A 23522-nucleotide genomic window follows, 5' to 3' on the forward strand; every position below is an offset into this window, starting at 1 on the left:
TGATGCAGGACGACATATTAGCCAAGTGATTTACCATTTTTAAAAGCCCTGTCATGGCTGTGATACTACTTGAAGATCAACAATAATGATATGCATAATACCTTTTTTGTGGATGGAAAGGTTTGAAAATTGTCTGTATGCCCTTTCACTAAACCCCCTAAGACACGCTTTGTTTATCATCAATATAATTAAAGATCCCTCAAAACCCATTTTTTCCCAAATAATGTTGATCTACGAATTTTCTATCATGAATTAAGCCGTCGGTTATCAGGTTGTTTGCTTTCATGCTTTATTTATCAATCAGGTAAAAATCACCACCTTCGTTGTCTAAATGAGGAAGGTACTCGTACATTCGCTCATGTATGCTTGTGTTTGTAATGTTTGTGCATTTGGGCCAAAATATTCCTAAGGATGTCATGTTTCAACAATGTATTGATACCTTTAATGAGTAAAGATAAGCATTAATTATAAAATATTCAAGGGATATTTCTTTTCTCAAAATTGTAGGTAAACACTGACCTTATATCCCCATCATGTCTATGATGCCATTTTCGGCGGCGGGAGTGGGAGGCGGATCAGCCTAATGTGTTCTCTTGTTTTCATTGATAAGTTTTTTTTATATAGACCTTGCTATATGTCAAACTGATATCAGTTTCATTAATTTACTGTTCAAGAAGGAATTAGGGGAAAATGTGTGGGAGTGTACCGGCTGTGTGAGGGTGTGTTGGTATGTGTGTGAGTGTTTCTGTTTTTGCGCGTAATTATGTATGTGTAAACATGCGTCTTTGTTCTATTAGGTTAGTAAATTGCCTATTCGTCTACTGCCATCCCGTCCGCTCACCACATGGTCTACCTTCATTATGTCTCATGCCATTTCGTCCAAAATTTCGTCTACCATCCATTTAGTCCAATACCATTTAGGCTAATGGCAACTCGTCCATTAATCGGTTTTTCCAATGTTCATTTAGTCCAATAGCCAGGTTGGCTAATATAAGTTTGTCCAATACACAAATTGTCTATTTATCAACTCTACCAATTTCCATTTCGTCTAATTATCATTTCCTCCTCCACCCATTAGGTAAAGTAATCAGTTCATCTATCAACCAAATCGTCTAATAACCATTTCGTCCAATCCTAAATCATACAATAGTTATTTAGTCTAATAGCCAATTGGTCCAAAAGCTATTGTGTCTAACACAAATACGTTGCGATATCCGAACGGGGGGGGGGGGGGGGGGGGTGCAAAATGACTTTGTAATTATAGGTACCTTCAAATTATTAAAGATAAATATGATAAAGAAATCGTGATCATAACTTGGCGTACTATCAGGAATGGAATGATGTGGTACAGCGAAACAGCACCCCTCGCTCTCTCACTCTATCACATCACGCTTAGAAGGGGGGGGGGGGGGTGGAGTGGTTAATAATAACAAAATTGAAATAGGTTCCTTTGATTTGGAATTATACCATCCATTCTATTCTTGTTTTTAAATGATTATCATCATTGATCATTATCAAATGATAGTGATAATACTGATTAATAAATAAAAAAATATTAATAGTAATAAATAATGATAGGAATAATAGTAATAAAAAAGAATGGTAATATAATATTAGTAATAACAGCTATTGGCGGCACACAAAAAAGAGGAGAGAAAAATGGGAAAGGAGGGGGAGAAAAGGGTATAGGTAAAATAAGACGAGGAAGACAAATGAATAAACAGGAGAAGACCTGGAAAATGAATTCTTCCATTTCCTACATTTTTAGCTACATCGTGTCTCGCGCTGGCATTGCTTGCTCGATGAGATACATCTTGCGTAAGAACATTATTATAAAAGAGCTTACGGATGTAGATTAAAAGTCAATATTTACAAACATATTTGTGCTCGGGTACCAAGCTTTTATTATTTTGTTTGGTTTAACATGTGATTTTGAATAAATGCTCGGTAAAATGTCCCGTAAGTTTTAAGGTTGTCTGAGTTAAAAAAAATTCAGCTCGCGCTCGCATTATTTTATTTTCTGAAGTACCTATATTCTCTTCATGAATTCCATACTCTGTTCAGGTCTGAAACATTTTTTTGGTCTAGCACTGCGCGCTTGCGTAAATATATGTATAATTTTATGTGAATTCCAACAAGGACTTGTGATATGTATAATTGTATGTAAATTTTTTGTGAATTCCAAAAACTCCTGCTTCATGACAGTTCATTAACATTTCGACTCGCGCTCGCATCGATTGTTATAAATGATTTAACAATTATCCAGCATGTATATGATTTCCAAAAGATTCCATAATATCTCATTATAGGCCTATTTGATTAATGAGATACGCTACTCATAGTTGATTTTATATGTGTTTCTTGGAAGGGGACGTCCTAATATCCCATTATAGGCCATTTGATGAATGATATACGCTGCTCAAAGTTGATTTTGTGTTTTTTCTTGGAAGAGGAAGTCCTATAAAAACAGTCACTTCATAGCTAAATCAATCATCTCATAAGCCCTAATAAAATTATGTGAGCGCAAAACACCAGCTTAAATTTGTGGAAATTTAATGTATTTTGTCCGGAATATGAACATTCTGACCAATGTTTGTGATCCTGAACAAGATGTATATGTGACTAAAATAAAGGCGAACATAATTCTTTAATATGCGGTCTGGTCGGATCGAAAAGGGACGAAACATATTTCAAAAATCAAATAATGCGAGCGCGAAGCGCTAACAATTTTTTTTATATTCTGATCTGAAACGGGATAAGGTAAGCTAGTAGACTATTAACAAAGCATTCGGCGCATTTTTGGTGTTTTAAGAAGCACATTTGCTCTAATAAAAATGCTGATAGTTTAAAAACAAGCACATGAACCCCTATTTTTTAATGTTTGTACCTCTTAGGTATACCTTCCTCTATAACTCTGCAAATTTTGGTGAAAATGACATGGATTTTGAATTAAGTGCAGCATTTATTGTACGTTTGTAGTTTGTTACTGAAATTTTGCATTTGTTATAGATAGGGATTTTGATATCTTTTACGCCATTTTTAAGAACTGACAGTGCCGTTAAACTTAAAATTGCAAACAGATAGCACTATAAATAGATTCTTCATTCTAACGATACGATTATCAACTCTCTTGCGAAATTTGATGACTTTTTCATGTATTTTGACTGAGTAATAGAGGTTTCAACTCATTGTAGTTATTTTGGGCGGTCTAAAAATGCGAAATTCTTTTGAATGCGCAATTCTTAAGAACATCAATTTGGGTGAACTTTGAAGCTCTATAGCAAAAAATCAAGCACATGGACCTATGTTAATTTTTGCATATTTCGAATATTAAGGTTCTAAAGTATCTATATGCAAAGTTTGGTGAAAATTACATGGATTTCACTTTAACTGTGGAACGTCCTTAAGAGTAGACTCTAGATCTAATGTTAGGACGTAGGTTTAGTCGACTAGATCTAACTTTATACTCTAACGTTAGTCTAAATTTCAAGACTGAACTTTAGATCTAACGTTAGCTAGACCCTATACAGAATCAGACCCTAATTTGGTTCCTAAAAATATCTAACCTAGGCCTAGTACTAGGGTCTATCGGTATGAACTGCTCGGGAACTGCTTTGATATTCGATTTTGAGACCTAACTTCAGGGTCAGGGCTAAGTTAGGGTCTAGACCTAACGTTAGCATGGGGCCAGGGGCAGGCTTTTTTGTTTTAGTTTTACTAGATCTAGACCTAGACTATGCCCTGACGTTAGATCTAATGTTTAAAGGGGAATCCAGCCTTGGTCATAAACTGTTGTGTTGGGAAGGAGAAAAATAAATTAAACAGAATGGTGAAAGTTTGAAAGAAATCGGACAACCAACAAGAAAGTTATAGCTGCTTTAAAATTGAGATCACTAATACTATGTAGATTTCAAATTGGCAACTGGGTAAGTAAATTATGACAAGGGGCAAGGACAACTTTCCCATAGGCCGAGTACTTTATTATCAGGGATTTGTGGTTTTCTCCTAAGTACCCATTCTCCTGGGGTAGTAATCTAGATATAATCCAGGTAGTATATTGTTTTATGTCCTCATGATAGAAAAATATAATTTGAAATAAAACTTTTTGGAAAAATGACATTTTAGCCATAATATGTATTGGAGTACATGGAAAAGTAGTCCGTGCCTTACATCACTATGACATCCCATATGCGGCCAATTTGAAGTCTCCATGAGTATAGTGATTACAACTTTTAAAAATTCATAACTTTCTTGTTGTTTGTCCAATATTGTTCAAACTTTCACCTATCAACTTGTCTGATTTTTCTTTTTCTTATAAAAACAAATTTTTATTTGGGTTGGATTCCCCTTTAATAATTCGGTTCATAAAATATATATGGACTGCTTTTATATTCGAGACATGGTTGTTTCAATTCGGCTCGCGAGTACCGCATCGTCCAGACCATGCCCTCGGGAATAGGTGCGTTGCGGTCCCCTTGAGCCTCTAGAAACAACCATGCCTCTGAAAGCAGTCCATATATCTATATTATAAATGGGCAACAATTTCACATGAATGTCAGAAAACAAGATGTAGCACACATAGCAGTCGTGCAATAAACGTCATTTTAACGTCAATTTAGTTAATATTGACAGGCATAGAATCAGATACAAACCTATATTGCCCGATGTGAGTCCAATATCAATATATCAAGTATTGGATTCAGATCTCATTCTATGCCAGTTAATATTATCATTATTACCTATATATGGTAAATTGATTCAAAACTCCATAATGTAAAAATATTTGCAATAGTCTGTAAACACAGTCACACCCGCTATATTTAGAATTTTCTCCACACATTTGACTCACCTTTTTATAGGCTCCCCTGAAAATCATTCATTATAGGCCTACTTGTAATGCATAATCCTCCATTAATGTTAGTTGAAAAAGATGCAAACAATCATGAACGCAGCAAATACAATTCTAGCGAAAAACTAGCGAATCTCTTGGAAGCCATTTTCTCACGTCAAATACACACTGCGCATACACATAGTTATTTGTCTATGTGCATGTGCATGGCATGCATCGCACTATGCGCTGCGCTGTACAGAGCCTCGCTGCGCTACAACTGCGGTTGCTTCACAAACTGGTTCCAACTGGATTTCGCGAATATTGCCCGCTCTTAAATTTACACACAAAGTCAATGGGAAAACCCGGAAAAGAGAAAATTCAGCACGATATTGACCGCTGCGAAATCAGAGAATGCAAATTATGGATAATGATTGCCATGGAGAAACACCTTGTATAGGTAATTAAATAATAATAATGTAGGATTTGTAAAGCGCACGTATCCACCTTGCTAGGTGCTCCTATATTACCCCGGCTTAGCTAGTCTACCGATTCTGGTGCGCACAGCTTTGTGAGGAATTACTTCCTGCCGCTGCCGATACCCATTTACCTCACCTGGGTCGAGTGCAGCACATTGTGGATAAATTTCTTGCTGAAGGAATGGCTATGATTCGAACCCACGACCCTCTGTTTGAAAGGCGAGAGTCAGAACCACTAGACCACGGCGCACCCACTGGACCAATTCCAATCCTTATACAAAACACAATACTTGAATAATCGAAAATGCACAATGATGATAATGCAATGTGGTTCTTGAGAATAGCTCCTTTCCCTTTCATTTTAATTATCGCGCCCTATTTTCTCCCGAAAGATAGATGATGGCTGTTAGAAATTAGTTTCATCCTTATTCAATATTAATCTCATCGTAAAGTGGTAAATCGGTGATTTTATTTACGAAATTCAATACATAACACAATAGTGATATCATCCATACCAACGCCTGTATTGTCTCACCTGCATAGCAGAGCGAGATTACAGTTGTCACTTTTCCGACTGCGGTGACGGCGTCGTCAACATTAAAATCTCAACCAAGGTTAAGTTTTTGAAATATCATCAAACCTTAGAAAGTTTCTAATAATATTAAGTGTTCAAGTACATTAACTTCATTTAACGCCAAGTTAAAAAACGTGTATATAAGTGAATATTCAAAATATTTTTTTCTTGCCTAATTCTACACTTACCCCGATTGTCCCCGTCCACTTGTATGTATGCTGGTAATTGCTGATGCTGTGTGCATATTTTTCATTTGATTTTCATATATATTTTACCTTGTTTTACTGGGAGCTACAACTCACAAGTTCTTATGGATTTTTCAGTAGTTCCCGTTTTTCTCTGATGTAATTTTCATTCTTGTACATATTGTATATATATTTTTTATATTGTTGAGAGAATAAAATTGAACTTGATTTAATTGAACTTGACTTAGTATGTAAACCGAGTTCATGAAACTTAGGCACAATAGTAATCAACTATTACTGATCATCTTGCTCGAGTTTCAGATCACATGACAAAGATCAAATGTCATTTAGGGTCAATGAACTTAAACCATGTTCGGGGGGTAGTCAATATCGACATATTAACTTGTTAACCAAGGTCAAGTGTTTGAAATGTCATCACAACTTTAAATGTTTATAGATCTGGTTCATGAAACTTAAACATAGGGGGTTATGGTGCATCACTGATGATCGTGCCTGAGTTTCAGGTCGCATGACCAAAGTCAAAGGTCATCTTAGTGTCATCAAACTTTGGCCATGTTGAGGGTACTTGGAGAATTGTCATAACTTTACAATTTTATAGATATAGTTGATGAAACTTGGACATAAGAACAATCATGTATTCCAGAACACTTTGTGCACATTTCAGGTAACATAACCAAGGTCAAATGCCATTTAAGGTCAATGAACCTCGGCAGTGTTCGGGGTATGTGAGTTGGCATCATAATTTGGAAAGTTTATGGATATACATGTAGTTTATGAAACATAGCCATAAGGACGATCAAGTTTGAATGATTGTATTACCAAAGTGTTGAGTCACATGATCAAAGTCAAAGGTCATTTTAGGTCAATGGACATAATGGACATAGCACTTTATTATCATATGTTTTCTTTTGTAATTTTAATATTTAATAGTTGTTTTCATAGTCCGCACAGCTCCTATATCAATTCGCGTAATGCAGGGGAGACTGCCAGATTCGTTCCACTCGTTAAGTAAATTGATTATGACTGCCTCTACACCAATTAGAAACATATCAATTAATAGATAGCGCCATAACGGTGTTGACAATGCATTGTCAATAAAGATTTTATCAAATACGCAAATATAATATTGGTGAAAAGTTGATTATTAACAATATTGACTCCAAATAAAGGCGCATGGCAAGGCAATGTACAGATGGAGGGAGAAGGGATAGCTGGTAGGGCACATAATAACCTCCCCCTTTTTAGCAATTGTGATATTGATATATGTTATTCTTGCATGACCATGTCCTAAGAAAATAACCTTAAATATAGGATATGGGAAACTCAATTTAAAGAAGAATATAACACTTGGAACAACTTACGACCCCCCCCAGAAGAAGAGAATTATTGAGAAAAATTTAAAATTTGTAAAGAAAATCACGATCATTTGAACGTTAAGATCACTAATGCTGTGGAAATGTTCCTGTTGGCAATGGGAACACGATTTGTGATGTCACAGAACTCTCCCCCTTGAACATTAACAAAATAGCCTTAAAACACATTTTTTGCTCGTTTAAATGATAGTAGAAACCACTTTCTTATGATACATTTTATGAAACCTCAGTTCCCGGGGGGCCACTTCCATTCACGAGTGGATACCATGCGCGACCATGGGGTCTCGAAAAGCACCCTAAACACGTAATTTCCATATTCTGAAAATGCACCCCTTAACAAGTATTGGCGTGTGAAACCCTACCCTTAACAAGTATTGGAAACAAAACGATACTCTTGGCAAATATTCCCTGAAATGAACCCCTAAACAAGTACAGGAATGTTTTATTGTTACGGGTCCTTCGGTCGTCGGCTTTACCTTATTTGGTTTAGTACGACCCCACCTTCTACACCTCGCGCAAATTGGACTCTAAACACGAAGTGTTGGGGCAAAAAGGACATCCTTTATAAAACATTTTAATTTTGTTTTATCATCCCCGCAAATTCGACCCTAAACACGTAATTGTCCTAGCGAAATAGATACCCTTTTTTCATTATTTTTGTGTTTTTGACACCCTTATCACGTTACGTACGTAACGTGCCCTATCGTGAAAAAGACATCCTTTTTACGTGTTTTTTTGGTCGCGCATGGTATCCACTCGTCAATGTAAGTGGCCCCCCCGGGCCTCAGTTACATTTCTTTTTCCTCCTCGTCGAGGATTTTGTTTACGAAATTCAAAACATACCAATGATAAAAATAACTTTACAATAATGATCTGTAAGCGAAAATAAAATTATACAATATAAAAATCGATTTGGCGACGAGACATCTAGATATCTCTTGGTCTTGTCTTATTTGAACGTATCATTTTCTCTACCTCTATTTTTGATAAGAAAAATAAGCAAAATTTTACTTCTCTTCAAAATTAGTTTAAAAGTACTGCACACGTAATGAATAGTACAAAGTCTAAATTAGTATTTTTCGAAATAAATAAATGAATCACATTTCTATTTCAGTATGGAAGACTTTTTATTATCAAACATTTTTTGTGAAAGTAAAAAAGTGGCTGGTTCAATGCACAGTATGAAAAGAAAACAAAGCATGATTGATGTCTTATTCAACATTACATTTTTCTTCATATATTACTATAATTGATTAAATTCCCCTTTTGAAGTTTTCTTTTTTGATTGGGAAGTAAATAAAGAAAAGTGAAATTGAAATTCACGATGTCTGTTTTAAATAAAAGCTTGAAATCATGTGACAAAAAATGATTTCAGAGCATTCCTATTTCAGATTTTTATATCGAAATAATAAAACATGGATTTTCTTTTTCATGTTTTCTAAATATCAACACCTACATTAAGTTCTTAATCCAAAATTGATATTGTAAATAAAAAGGTAATCCAATGCGAAACACAATCAATATTATTTAATGTTTGAATCGTTTATCTTTTTTCTTTGTTATTGACAGCTCTAAATGTAAAGGTAAGTCTTTTGCAAAAAATATTTATAATAATCTGTAACCATGTAGGCCTATTTGGCATTGTTAAAAAATCATTAATAAAACACATCATTCACTTTAGTTTTTCTAGTTATTACCATGTGTGAACCTTATAAAAATTAGTAAAATTTGTAGTAGGTCATTATGAAGTTGTACAAGTATGACATCACACGTGTTGGTTGAATTTCCAATGGGGGGATGCCCATATCATCAGTGATCACAATATTCAAATGCGCATATCGGTTCAACATTTGTAGATTTTTAAAATTGATTTTTGGTTTAATTGATTTTTGGTCTTCATCCACACATCGATTTGCCCCCCATAGTTTGACAACTTCAACAATTAATAATATGCAAAGCCAATATCCCGATATGTTTTAAAAGCAATGAAATTGTTTGGAAAGCTCTATAAAACCATTAAAGATAATACACAATGGTATTTTTTTTTCAGCGCTCAGATATTCACTTTTTGCCACCGAATCAAAACATAGACCGACACCCGTGTTTACAACAGTTTGGACTCTGACAATATTATCAGCTTTGTATATACATTGAATCAATATTAATATTCATTTACAAGAGATAAACCATGTCAATCCTTTGAAAGAAATTACTTGTGTAGAAATCTGAGTCTGTCTGCAACAGGTTAAGCAGTTGAAAACGTTAAAACTGGTACGAACTATGGCTAAAAAAGCAGTTTTTATATTAGCAGGTGCCATGTTGTTAGTACAAATATTAATTGGTAAGTAGAGGACATTATTCTTAAGTTTCTGAAGAACAGTGTTGGTCTAAATTCTTCGTTACTCAGAAAATATGAAAAAGTCCGGTGCCCCAAAAGTAAAACCTATATTCGTTAACGATTAATTGCGTTATTTTTCATAATCATTACTATTTATTAAAATGCTGTGATACCTTATTCTTTTCAGCATTTGCATATCGTTAAAATCATTTGTATGCAGCATTGTGTGTCTAAATAGGTTAACCTCTATAAACCAGTTATGTGAATCCAAACATTTAGTTCGTCTAAGAACAGGCTCATGTAACAGTTTTTTTCGGTGGAAACTGGGACCATTATAGCAGTTTTCTTTCAGGGGAGACGGGAAATAGGCGGGTAGGAAACACGACTGCGAGAGAGCGTGATCGAGCTTATCACGGGGTTACACGAGTGTAAAACATTTCCAATAGACTCGTATGTTAAAATTGCACTTAAAAAAAAATAAGGATGAATAATAATAATAATAATAATAATAATAGCTGGATTTATAAAGCGCTTTTTGCCTGAGGATACAAAGCGCTGCTATTATTACCCCGGCTTTAGCTCAAGCTACAATCACCAGCGCTCAGTGCATGCAAGGAATTACTCCTGCCGGGTACCCATTCACCTCACCTGGGTCGAGTGCAGCACAGTGTAGATAAATTTCTGGCTGGGATTCGAACCCACGACCCTCTGTTTCAAAGGCGAGAATCAGAACCACTAGACCACGACGCGCCCGAATGAAATTAGAAGGTTAAATGTTTACTACCTGTGGAAAGGATATATATCTAATATTCCATATCCGAATAGGAAAGGACACCTCAACGTTTAAAATTCAATCGGCATATATGAACATATCTCCTGACGGAATCAAATTCATCTCCTGAAGCAGTAAAAAGCGATAATTCTTCCGCCCGTCAAAATAGTTCTAAAGTAATTGATGTTTCTTCTTAATTCAGGCAAAGAAAGTTTAGTTCAGGTGCCCTAGAATCAGTGTTAGATGACCAACCACATTCATACTCCTTTGTCAATCAGCTATATCAAATAAACAACCTTAATAAATGGGTTGACTCTATGATAAATATATTTGGCCTTCCTTTTGTAAATATGAGCTCGTTCGACCACAGGAAATTTTTTTTTAATGAAATTCAATGAAAAATCAACGACTATTGTCTTTATGTAACAATATTTAAGCATTAATTATGTTGATATTCAGTCATATATTGTGTAAAAAGGTTACACTTCGTAATTCTGAAGGTTCGTAATTCCGAAGGTTCGGAATTCCGAAACACCTAAATTGTCTATACCTCGATGTTCGTTCATCTGAAAACAAAATAAAGTTCGTTAATTTGAAAACGAAATAAGGTTCGTTGTTCCGAAGGTTCGTTAATCCGAAAACGAAATAAGGTTTGTTGTTCCGAAGGTTCGTTAGTCCGAATACGAACTAGGGTTCGTTAATCATTTCGTTTTCAGACTAACGAACCTTCGGAATTACGAACCTCATTTCGTTTTTGGATTAACGAACCTTCGGAATTACGAACCTCATTTCGTTTTCGGACTAACGAACCTTCGGAGTTACGAACCTCATTTCGTTTTCGGACTAACGAACCTTCGGAATTACGAACCTTCGGAATTACGAACGTTCGGAATAACGAACCTTCGGAATATCCGAACCTTCGGAATAACGAAGCTTCGGAATTACGAATGTATGCGATGTTAAAGGTATATTATGTTAATCAATAGCGGAACATTGTGGAAGGGTGATAAATCTTTTTTTCTTCTTCTTCCTCTTTTTTCCTTCTCCTTTGTGTCTTTTTTGTCCTATTCCCCCTATATCCCTATTTCATTGTGTGTGTGTGTGTGTGTTGGGGGAGGGGGTACGAAAAAATATGTTTACCCCAGTCCCCCCCCCCTTGTTGGATGGCAAGAACCACAGTCGACAAAACTGTACAGAACTAAAATACAGAGTTGAAGACTTCATCAATTTCCTATTCCCAGGACGTGGTACATCTAACGAATTACCTGACGCTGGAGTAGACACCGAACTGAAGAAAACCCTGATAAAGGGCAACTTGGGGATATTGACATGTCGTTTCTCTGGATCTCCTTATGCGGTCTTCTGGAAGAAAGGATATGACATCTGGACCTCACCGACCCTTATACAATGGACACCTGAAGACAAAACGACTGGTCCTAGGTATGACGACGGAAGCTGTGACATGGACGAAAACTACTCTCTGATCATCAAATATGTAAATCAAACAGATAGAGGGCGCTTCATTTGTTTGGTTTCTAACGAGGATGGGATTCTTGTTGACAACTACACAGATGTCACAGTTTCAGGTAACTTTGTTTTTGTTTCTAATTATGCTTTTTATTGCCGATGCAGACTGCGGATGCCAAAACAGGACACTGGGAATGATTTCGTGTACAAAAATGATGACAACTGTCAAAATTATAAGGTACCTTGGTACCTTGCTGTAAATTTCTTTGTCACATTGAAAGTCTCCTGTCTTCACTTGAAAATAATAATTGGGGGAAGGTCTGTCGGTAGGTGTATGCTCTGCGAAACAACTTGAGAGGGATCCTATAAATTGCTTTAGGTTGTTTCAATTTTTCTTTAAAAATTGGTTATTTATTTTTTTGGTCTCTTAAGATTTGAAACTATTTAATTCTTCATAGATGTTGCCTTGGAGATGGAATCTTCCGTCAAGCTTGAAGTGGGCCAATCCGGGAGAGTTCCATGTCGAGTGAAAATCAGACCAAAGAAGGTTTCCTGGGTCACAAGCAGTGGTGAGGCCCTCGTCTTCATCGATTTGTCTAACAGTGTCATTACCAGAGGTGGATCTGGTTATGAACAAAACATGTTCAACATCAGCAGGGAGTATTCATTGGTAATTTACAATGTAACGATACAAAACGAAGGTCTCTATCTCTGTGTGGTTGCTGATCGTGACACAGGAACTTCATACGATGATTCTACAGCACTTGATGTTTTCAGTAAGTCCTGGATATGTGAATACATTCTTTCTATTTGTTTTATAAACAATTGCACACCCAGTTAGCAATAATGCATATAGCAATCCCATTTATTTGAAAGCAGGATAAAAGAGCATCGTAGATTAAATGCTTTACTCAAGGGCATAGGTGCCGCGGCCGGGGATCGAACCCAAGACTTTTCATGTTTAGCCAGGCGCCTTAGACCACTCGGCAATGGCACCTCCACACTTTCAATTCTATTGAAAATTTAAATATACTGTTCGTAATCACATTAAAAAAAGACAAGGTCAATCCGTATTTAGTGACAGTAATTCATCTTCTCTTGAAAAGGAACCTCCTAAAGCCGAATTAGGTGCATTATGGATAACCAAACATAACAATTGTGTTCTATAGTGCGTATAAAAAAAAAGTTTACACTTGGGAAAAGCCCTGGGAATTAAAAAAAGATACAACATGTGGGTAATTTTTTTAAACATATAATCTTGGGTTTGGGTGTCATCTATCCAATGAAAGTAAATGTTTTGACAGAATGTTGCACTTTAGTGAGCATTGTCCATTTTTGCAAAGCTCGCAGAAATCTGTTTGCGCAGAAATGCTCGTTTTCACGCTGTGTCAAGGGGAAAGGGCGAAATCAAACTTACCTCGCGAAAAACTTCTCATACATTTCCCTTACACTTTTAGTCAATTGAACTAAAATGGATACATTCAGGCATTTTGTAACATTTTTGCCACCCAATTTGAAATTTCGACACTTATTAAGCACAACCTTTACCCTTTTTGTGCCAGCTGGATCTGAGGACATAACTAAATCTGAACAAAGTTTATATCAGACATCTCCAGCATTTTGTTCACTAAGTTTTTGTCATTTAAAGTGGGTTTACATTTAATTTTTCATTTAATACTTGTTTCTCCACACTTTTTCCAAGCTTGGCAATGATTAACAAAATGAAAATCAAGCCCAAGCCATTTCATGTAAATCACAGCTTAGTGTAAAGCAAATATCATCACGATGGCCTCAATGTGTGGGGGAGTGGGGTGGGGCGCAATGCACTCTTCGAAGTGCTTTGGGCAAGGAAACAAGTTTTAAACAGTTAAAGATATATCTTCAAATCAATTTTACTAGCTAAATTCCACGTCTTCTTCATGATTAAGGTCTACTTTTATTCGCATAACTATTTCAAAGTTCTGCGCAAATCATTTTTCACTAACTTTTCAAAAGAAAGTGGTGCTCACTCAAGCGGAAATATTTTTCGACAGTTGTATAATCATTTGCTTTATAAATCGATCTGTACCATTGATAAAATGTGGAAAATTCTTCGGAATATTACAAATGTATAATTTTACAGGATTTTTTCTAAGTGTAATTTTTTTTTTGATAAGCACTGTAGTTTAAAACCCACTCAATTATTCAAAGAGAAAGAGAGAGAGAGAGAGGGGGGGGGGGGGGTAGCATTAGAATGAAAGTCCTAAAAATACTTTCAGGCATGACCATACTTCATTCATTTGCCAAATATTCTTCATAGCTTATCCGATGGAGCCGTTTCCTTTGATCAAAGAGTGTCCAGAGGGAGATCATGAGATCTCGTCTTGTACTCTTCGAATCGGTTCTCAAACAATGTTGACATGTGAAGTGAGGGGATACTACCCACATATTGACCTGTTCTTCATGCACGGATCATTAAGAGTTGACTCTCTGGAAACATTAGTTTGGAATAACACCGATGGAACACGAAATAAACGCATCTTGACAGAATTAGATGGGAAAGCAGAAACACTCTTTGAATGTGTTGCATCAGGATTGGTTGGGCAAGCTGGAGACAGAACAATGATAGTTCACTTGATCAGGGAGGATCACAAGGGTCGACTTGTAGTAGCAGCTGTTGTCCGTACACTTGATTGGTAGGGCATGTACATGATATATTTTTGAGAATTGACAATTAGGTTATGGGAATAATCGTAGGGCATTTCCATGCTGATGCATTACATGAATAAGTCGGCATACCTGACATAATTCAGAATGGAAAATATGCCCAAATAAGAGTATTCTTTGTATAGTGATAGTTGTCGGTATTGTCACTTCTTCATGTTCATGAGATCAGCACAATTACACCCATACGAAACTGACTACTCAGACAAAAAAAAATCCAAGTGCCCAAAACTCTGTTACTGCCTCTAATGTCAAACTAGTCGATCATCAAGATTCGTGATCTGTCATCCCATGCATCCTATTCACTGTTCAATAGTGGAGCGGTTATGTGACAAAAAATGGCCAAGATGCTCGGATCTGGCAGAAAGTGTAAAAATTGGTATACATGGGTATTTTGGGGCGCTGATTTCAAATATTGCCGGCCCCAAGCGATTTGACCATCGGGTCGGCCGCCATTTTGAAATCCAAGATGGCCGCCATGAGAAATCTTTAATGTCATTTTCATGAGTTTTACATGACGTGTGACACTGAAATTTGGCATATAGGGGTATTTTGAGGCACTGATTTCAAATATTGCCGGCCCCCAGCAATTTGACAATTTGGTCGGCCGCAAAATGGCCGCCATTTTGAAATCCAAGATGGCCACCATGAAAAATCATTAAATGTCATTTTCTTGAGTTTTACATGATAGGCGACAATGAAATTTGGCATATAGGGGTATTTTGAGGCACTGATGTCAAATATTGCCTGCCCCCAGCAATTTGACCTCCAGGTCAGCAGCAAAACGGCCGCCATCTTAAAATCCAAGATGGCCGCGTTGAAAGATAATTTGCTCAAGTCTTACGTATGGCCTGTAACACTTAAAATTTTGAAAAAAACTTGATCTTTGCATCCTTGATCAATGAAAAGAACATAGTAAATAGATGATATTTTGAATTCCAATATGGTTACCAAGTTTGAATGATGTTCAACATTATAATGGTGAGTAATATATGTATCATCAGTCAAAAGAGAAGAAAATAAGCTTTCTTTTGGCGTCCGAGTTGCTTTCTACTCGTGTGTTAAGTTCGACGGCATCGCCCACAACTGAGATTTCCCTGTGATCTCCATAGACTTCTCTCGAATCCAGTAATGTTCATCCAATTTATGGCAGCCATCTTGAAATCAAAGATGGCTGCCATAAAAAAATCATTAAACAAAATCAAGTATCATAATTATAATGTAGGTATTATTTTGACATCTGGCATTTTTGGATAATCATCGTGTGTTCGACAATCTGACAATGGGAGCATGTTCGCCTCTCAATCGGGAGATCGGGAGTTCAAGCTCCGACAGCATCAGACCAAAAGATGTTAGAAAAGGGGAGCTGCTCCTAACCTGTTTGGCGGTCAACGAATTAAAGGGGAAGTTCAACCTGACAAAAAGTTTATTGAAACAATAACAGAATAAGTAATGAAAAAAAATATTGAAGGTTTGAGGAAATTCCATCAAATATTTAAAAAGCTATTGGAATTTCATTTGGTGCGTTTGTGACGTCAGATGCAAGCAGTTCCCCCATGTTTCTTATAGTACAAAAATCGATGAAATGTAGCCTCCTCAAAAAAATGAAATGTTTTTTTATTGGACCCTCAGTATATCAACAAACAAATGATTTCACACCCGCTCCAGGAAGAAAAAAAAATACCCATGATGAACCATTTATGCATTTTATATCACGCAACATAATGGGAAAGCTGCTCGTACAGTAGCCTATATGACGTCACAAATCAAAACTTAAAATTCTAATATCTTTGATGGATCCACCAATATCTTTTTTATATCATATTTTCTTTTGTTTTTACAACAAACTTTTCTCTGGGGTGTACTCCCTTTTTAAAGGATAGAGCAACGTCCGATGTCGCGCTGCTAAGTTGCTGCCGGGCTCACGATCTACAGGGTATGGGCAAAATAAATTTTCGGAGCATTTCTGTTACTGAATTCTATTTTGAACAATAAAATATGTATTATTATCATCCATTATTAATATTAATTTCATTTCATCGTCATCATCATCATCATCATCATACTACTATATAACCATCAGTACTTCAAGTCTGGAGCAGTTTTCTTCATGTTGATTTGTAATAAAATATTGCAATTATTGGAGCAATATTCTAAAACCAGCGGGCCAAAATCCTGCCTGTATTTCTAAAATGCAGTGCCTCAAATTGTTTAAAACCAAGAAAATTATTTTAATGAATTTTCATGACAGTCTACCCTCTCTAGATTTCAAGATGGTGGCCATTTTGCAGCATATCTGTTGGACAGATTACTGGGGGCAATTTCAATATCCCTAGATGCCAAACTTTAAAATAATAAGTTACGTGATACTAGATAAAGTGATTTTTTTTCAATGATCTTTTTCATGGCAGCCATCTTGGATTTCAAGATGGCTGACATTTTGCCTCTGACTCAGGATCAGATCGCTGAGGGCCAGCAATATTTGAAATAAGCACCCCACACTCCATCGATTTGTCCAAGTGCAATAATGCAGATCATATAAAACTCAAAGAAATAATTTAAAGCCTCTCAACAGAAAATGATTGTTCCGGATGGTTATTATTCAACCAAAGCCACTTCAAATGTGTAACTGCAGAAGAAGCTAGCTGGTTTGTGTATTTATGGTGCTTCATACTTACGTAACATCTATATCAGCAATTAAGGATGCCAAATTCCTTGCAATGGACAAAGATGTGGTTGTGTTGGATTTGTTTTCAGTGCCAATGCAATGGGTTTGACTCACCATTATAATGTTGAACATCATTTAAACTTGGTAACCATATTGGAATTCAAAATAGCATCTATTTACTATGTTCTTTTCATCGATCAAGGATGCAAAGATCAAGTTTTTTTTCCAAATTTAAAGTGTTACAGGCCATACGTAAGACTTGAGCAAATTATCTTTCATGGCGGCCATCTTGGATTTTAAGATGGCGGCCGTTTTGCTGCTGACCTGGAGGTCAAATTGCTGGGGGCCGGCAATATTTGACATCAGTGCCTCAAAATACCCCTACATGCCAAATTTCAGTGTCGCCTATCATGTAAAACTCAAGAAAATGACATTTAATGATTTTTCATGGCGGCCATCTTGGATTTCAAAATGGCGGCCATTTTGCCGCCGACCAAATTGTCAAATTGCTGGGGGCCAGCAATATTTGAAATCAGTGCCTCAAAATACCCCTTTATGCCAAATTTCAGTGTCACATGACATGAAAAACTCAAGAAAATGACATTTAATGATTTTTCATGGCGGCCATCTTGGATTTCAAAATGGCGGCCGACCCGATGGTCAAATCACTTGGGGCCGGCAATATTTGAAATCAGCACCCCAAATTAAGCCTATATGCCAAATTTCAATACCGCAGTTCATATAAAACTTGAGAAAATGATTGCAAAAAATATCATGGCGGCCATCTTGGATTCCAAGATGGCGGCCATTTTGCCGCCGGCCAAATGGTCAAATTGCTGGGGGCCGGCAATATTTGAAATCAGTGCCTCAAAATACCCCTATATGCCAAATTTCAGTGTCACATGCCATGTAAAACTCAAGAAAATGACATTTAATGATTTTTCATGGCGGCCATCTTGGATTTCAGAATGGCGGCCGACCCAATGGTCAAATCGCTTGGGGCCGGCAATTTTTGAAATCAGCGCCCAAAAATACCCCTGTATGCCAAATTTCACACTTTCTGCCAAATCCGAGCATCTTTTTCACATATCTACTGGACTACAACCCATGTTGTCAATTAGATAATCGCCGACGGATAGAAATGTATAACTAGAAGCGACGATTGAAAGAAAGACAATGGAGAAAAGCTAAGTCTGGCTATGATCTAAATGCTTTTCAGACGTCTAGAAATAATTTGTAATTAATAAGGCGAATTCTATATAAGTATTCCACCGACTGTATCACTGGTAATAGTTTAAATCAAAAGGACCTATGTACCAAAGTCCTTGTTGAGCATGACAGTAGAGGATCTTGTTACACCTCATTGAGTTGATAACTAAATTATCAATGAGCAAGGAGACCTTTTTAGCTAAAGGTATTAATAATCAATTTTATTTTTGAAGAGCTCAATTGCAAAAGGGGTTAAATCAATTTTTCATCATTTTTTATATTGTATAGATTTTTAGTAGCTCTACAGTTCGTATCAAAACACACACAAAAAAAAACCGGGACAGTTTTGAAAAGTCTATCAAAATTTTGTTTCAAATTATGATGTCTACATTTTGATATTTTTTATGTTAATAGATGCTCTGATGTATAAGCTTCGTTCATGCTTGAGGGAACACACGACGTTTTTGTGAGGGATTAAAAAAAAGGCTTGCGCCAAATGCCAGAAAATCATAAAATATTGATCATCAGACTCCTTGCTAGTTTTCATTCAATTTGGCGCAAGCCTTTTTTGGATCCCTCACAAAAGTGTTCCGTGTTAGCTCAAGCATGAACGAAACCGATATTTCGTAATGGCATTTGAAAGATAAGCCCCCAGATCATCTTTTAACAACATAGACATCATGATTAGAAACAAAATTTTGACAGACTTTTCAAAACTGTCCCGTTTTTTTTTGGATACGCTCTGTAGAAGATGATATAAAAAGTTGAAATTCCCATTAAAAAGTGAACAAAAATGGCAAAGATTTTGTTTTTCAAAAGGGGTTATATCAATTTCAGTTTGTTTGCAAAAGGGGCTAGATCAATATACGTAACTTTGAGGAAAGATTATGAAGCCAGGCAGATTTATTCTATACCCAATTTATGTTCATATAGTAGGGTATCATGACAATTAATTTCGGATAAGAATATTACAATATGGGGGAATAGAAAAAATATGACTTTTTTTTCTTGGAATGTTCTAGACAGGACCTAACCCTTTTTGCAATGTATAGATTTTTAGTCACTCTGATGATAGGAAAGAAAAGTTAAAATTCCAATTAAAACGTGATTACAAATGACAAAGATTTTTTTTTATTCAAAGGGGTTAGATCCATTTCAGTTTGTTTGAAAAAGGGGCTAGATCCTCAGTGGTAATTAAAAAAATGGGCATTCCTCAAAGTTCTCGGCTCAAATCCCTCCTTTCCCTCAATATTGTGATAGGATTTTCTCGTCATCAAAGCATATTCTCACAAGGAAACTTGTCACTGTTATGCATATGACAATCAATCATTCATTTCCTACAGCCTAGTCAGGGGACATGAATAGCCATGTAGATTGTGTTGAGCAGTTAGTTGAGACACAATAATAGCAAAACTGGGTTTCTTATCATTTGGAACACCTATTTAAGCGCAAAAACTAAACACAAATTGGATAACAGTTTGAAACACTCAAGTAATCTATGACCTTGGTGACTGGCTTGATTCGCAAATGCAGTTTAACATGGAAACTCGCATATCTCGGGTAAATAGATATCAGGTACGGTACAATTAAAATGCAGGTGACGGACTCATCTGTAATTTTCCTAAAATTTCCCATTTAAGGCCCCCTTTTCACGATGATTGGGACCTTTCGCAATCCTCACGGACGCTAATATTAGGGTCCCCTAACACGAAAGTTAACGCTTAATCATACACTTGATTTTTAAGATTGATTGTGCATTATAGTCAATAGAATCAAACGTAGAAAACTGCTCTACAATCAATGCTAAGCTTTGTGTTACAGGGGGGTTACAGGCCCTACAGATCTGCTTTTCGAGTGCAAAATTCTTTTCCGCGACACCCGCACCATACATGCATGTATATTACGACTGATGGCGGGAGATATTCGAAATGCAGGACCTAAAATAGATTATGACATGGATAAGAAAGTGGTTTTTCAAACAAATCGAGTACATATTGAGGGAGGAAAAACTTACTGAATGAAGGCTTAGATATAGATCATTACAGTCCATCGAATTGATATTACATTTAATGTGGATTATTGGTGGATCACTGGCAATTGATTTCATGGGTCAGATCAACCTCTCCAGCCGAATATTTCGCTTGCGTTGTTATGTGCACAGCATATGCAATACGTTTGAACTCGTTTCTTTTTTTTGGTTTCTTTTGCTTACTCCTTCTACACAAACGATATGCCTCTCGCACACGATGTAATGGGCATTATGTTTTACTTTCCACAGAAATGGGGGATTTTTAGATTCAAATTCCGGGGGGACCACTTCCATTGATGAGTGGATACCAGGCACGACCATGCAGTTTCGAAAAGTACCCTAAACAAGGGAAGCAATTATTTTCCAGATTATGAAAATGCATCTCTTAACAAGTATTTGGCTTGTGAAACCCTACAAGTATTGGATATATATATTTTTTTCAGCATTTTTAAACATCGTTTTGACACCCTTATAACGTTACATAGACCTATACATGTACGTAACGTATTTGCCCACTCTGTCCCCTTTTACGCCTGGTCGCTCCTGGTATCCACTAATCAATGGAAGTGGCCCCCCCCCCCGCCGGCGGCGAAATTATTTTTCCCACCGAGTTCTGGACCAACATATGAATATTCATGACTTGCGTCTTCGGTTTGAGAGTACGCATGCGCGTGGACTTCGACCTCGACCTCGACCAGCTAGTGCCGGTCGTAAGCATTCACGTTGCTTAGAATGAATTAGCATCGTCAAATTACCGGTACCCTTAAGGACGTTGCACAGTTATGTTTGTGCGCATTATGATCTGCGCATAGTTTACACTCTACGCGCTGACGTCACAATGAATGAACAGGTGATTAATTAGCTCTGGGTTTGAAGCTGATTTTTCTCATCTCCTGCACTTTAACTGCAGATCTGATGTGTTATTTCATGAAGCTAAAAATTGAATTATTCCATTAACCATTCAAAAAATAAATTCTCTACGATTTCAAAATACTTTACTCTGCAGTGCTGCCAAGAATCACGAATATTACCCCGAGATCGAATAAATGATAGAGTGGTTTTGATTTTTTCTTCACATAGATACAAAGCATTCGGCGCATTTTTGGTGTTTTAAAAAGCACATTTGCTCTAATAAAAATGCTGATAGTTTAAAAACAAGCACATGAACCCCTATTTTTTAATGTTTGTATCTCTTAGGTATACCTTTCTCTACAACTCTGCAAATTTTTGTGAAAATGACATGGATTTTGAATAATGTGCAGCATTTATTGTACGTTAGTAGTTTGTTACTGAAATTTTACATTGTTTAGATTGGGATTTTGTTATCTTTTACGCCATTTAAGAACTTACAGTGCTGTTAAGCTTAAAATTGCAAACAAATTGCACTATAAATAGATTCTCCATTCTAACGATACAATCTAAGCACTTTTTGTATTAATAAATGGGATATGTATGTAACTAAACAATTGATGCGAGCGCGAAGTGCGAGAGGAAGAAATTTGAGATTTTAGACCTTAAAGCAGGACACTCTATTGATTTTTGTAATCATAAATATGATATAGTTAATTGGTATCATTAATAATGCGATTGTAAAGCGTGAGCAGACATTCTTGATATTCTGATGTGAAACTGGATAATTTAAGTACATTTTAAATAAAGAACATGCAGGCTATCGCGCATGTTTTAGATTTAGACCTAGAATCTGGGCATTCTGAATACATTTGTTTAATGGAACATTATGGAATACACGTAGACATTATGAACTTGGCAAATCAAACAATGTGGCCACGCAGCATGAGCTTAAAATATGTAGACCATAAAATGGACATTTTACAGAGCACTTAAATTTGTAAATAAAAAAAAATAATGAAAGCTCGAACGAAGTCCGAGCTAAAATATGTTTTTTATATTGATTTAAAAATTTGTTCCATATCAGCCTATTGAGCAAGATATGAATCTCATCGAACAGGCAATTCTGGCACAAAGCGCAAGCATAGTAACATGAAAGATTTTTTTTTCAAGTCTTCCCCTCACATTATTTCATTCACTCGCCTTCCTCCCCTTATTTTCCTCTTCTTTTGTTTTCTTCTGTCTTTATTCTTCTTTTCTTTTTTCTTTTCTTCTTTCCCCTTTTTTTGCTCTGCCAATTTTTTTTGTGGGGGGGGGGGGGGGGGGTGCACACCGATTCTCAGGGGGGCACGTGCCCCCTGCACCCCCCGTAGCTACGCCACTGATGCACTGGCGTACCTAAGATTTTCCAAAAGGGGGGAAAATTTTTGGAGGATATTTCTCAGTGGGGGGGCACGTCCCCTGAATCAGTTGTGATTCGTCAGAGGGGCAGTCTGCCCCCCCCCCCCTTGGTAAACTAGTGGTTCCATGCTGATACAGCGTAGATCAGAGTCTAGATCTAGAGACTAGACTCGAACTAAGATAATTTTTTTAGACCTAGGACTGGTTTTGTATACGGACTAGACAAACCATGGAAAATAAGCTAACATTTGTCTAAACCTAATTAAACGTAAAGTTCGGTATTAACCAGTTCGAATTTAACCATGGCATATTGGCATTAGTCGGCTATTCAGCGTTGTAGTCAAGGCTCAAACCTCCAAGGCCAAGGCTTCAATACCAAAGGCCACGGCGTGGAAACCCAAGGCCAAGGCCTGAAAACCTCACGGCCAAGGCATTTCAAATTTACGATATACAGAACAATGAACTAACAATACTTAGGCGGCAGACAACACACATAGTAAAATGTATGTGAGCGAGGGGACTGAGCAAGAAAAAATTTAACCTTTGCACATTTAAAACAAAAATAATTTCATGATGGAGATATATTAAAATAATTATAGTTACCTGTGTACACATAATCCATAATT

General features: G+C 36.6%; 1 protein-coding gene across 1 annotated transcript in view; it reads left to right on the forward strand.

Annotated features, from left to right (window-relative positions):
• Window positions 1-777: 777 nt before the first annotated feature.
• LOC135155235 (uncharacterized) overlaps window positions 778-23522 on the forward strand; it is a 42237-nt gene continuing 19492 nt past the window's right edge. Inside the window, exons 1-4 of the mRNA XM_064104143.1 lie at window positions 778-797; window positions 9030-9043; window positions 11812-12156; window positions 12496-12813. Coding sequence (XP_063960213.1) covers window positions 778-797; window positions 9030-9043; window positions 11812-12156; window positions 12496-12813 — 697 coding nt within the window. The remainder of the gene's footprint in view (window positions 798-9029; window positions 9044-11811; window positions 12157-12495; window positions 12814-23522) is intronic.

Source organism: Lytechinus pictus, chromosome 8 (assembly GCF_037042905.1).
Source record: "Lytechinus pictus isolate F3 Inbred chromosome 8, Lp3.0, whole genome shotgun sequence".
NCBI classification, from domain to species: domain Eukaryota; kingdom Metazoa; phylum Echinodermata; class Echinoidea; order Temnopleuroida; family Toxopneustidae; genus Lytechinus; species Lytechinus pictus.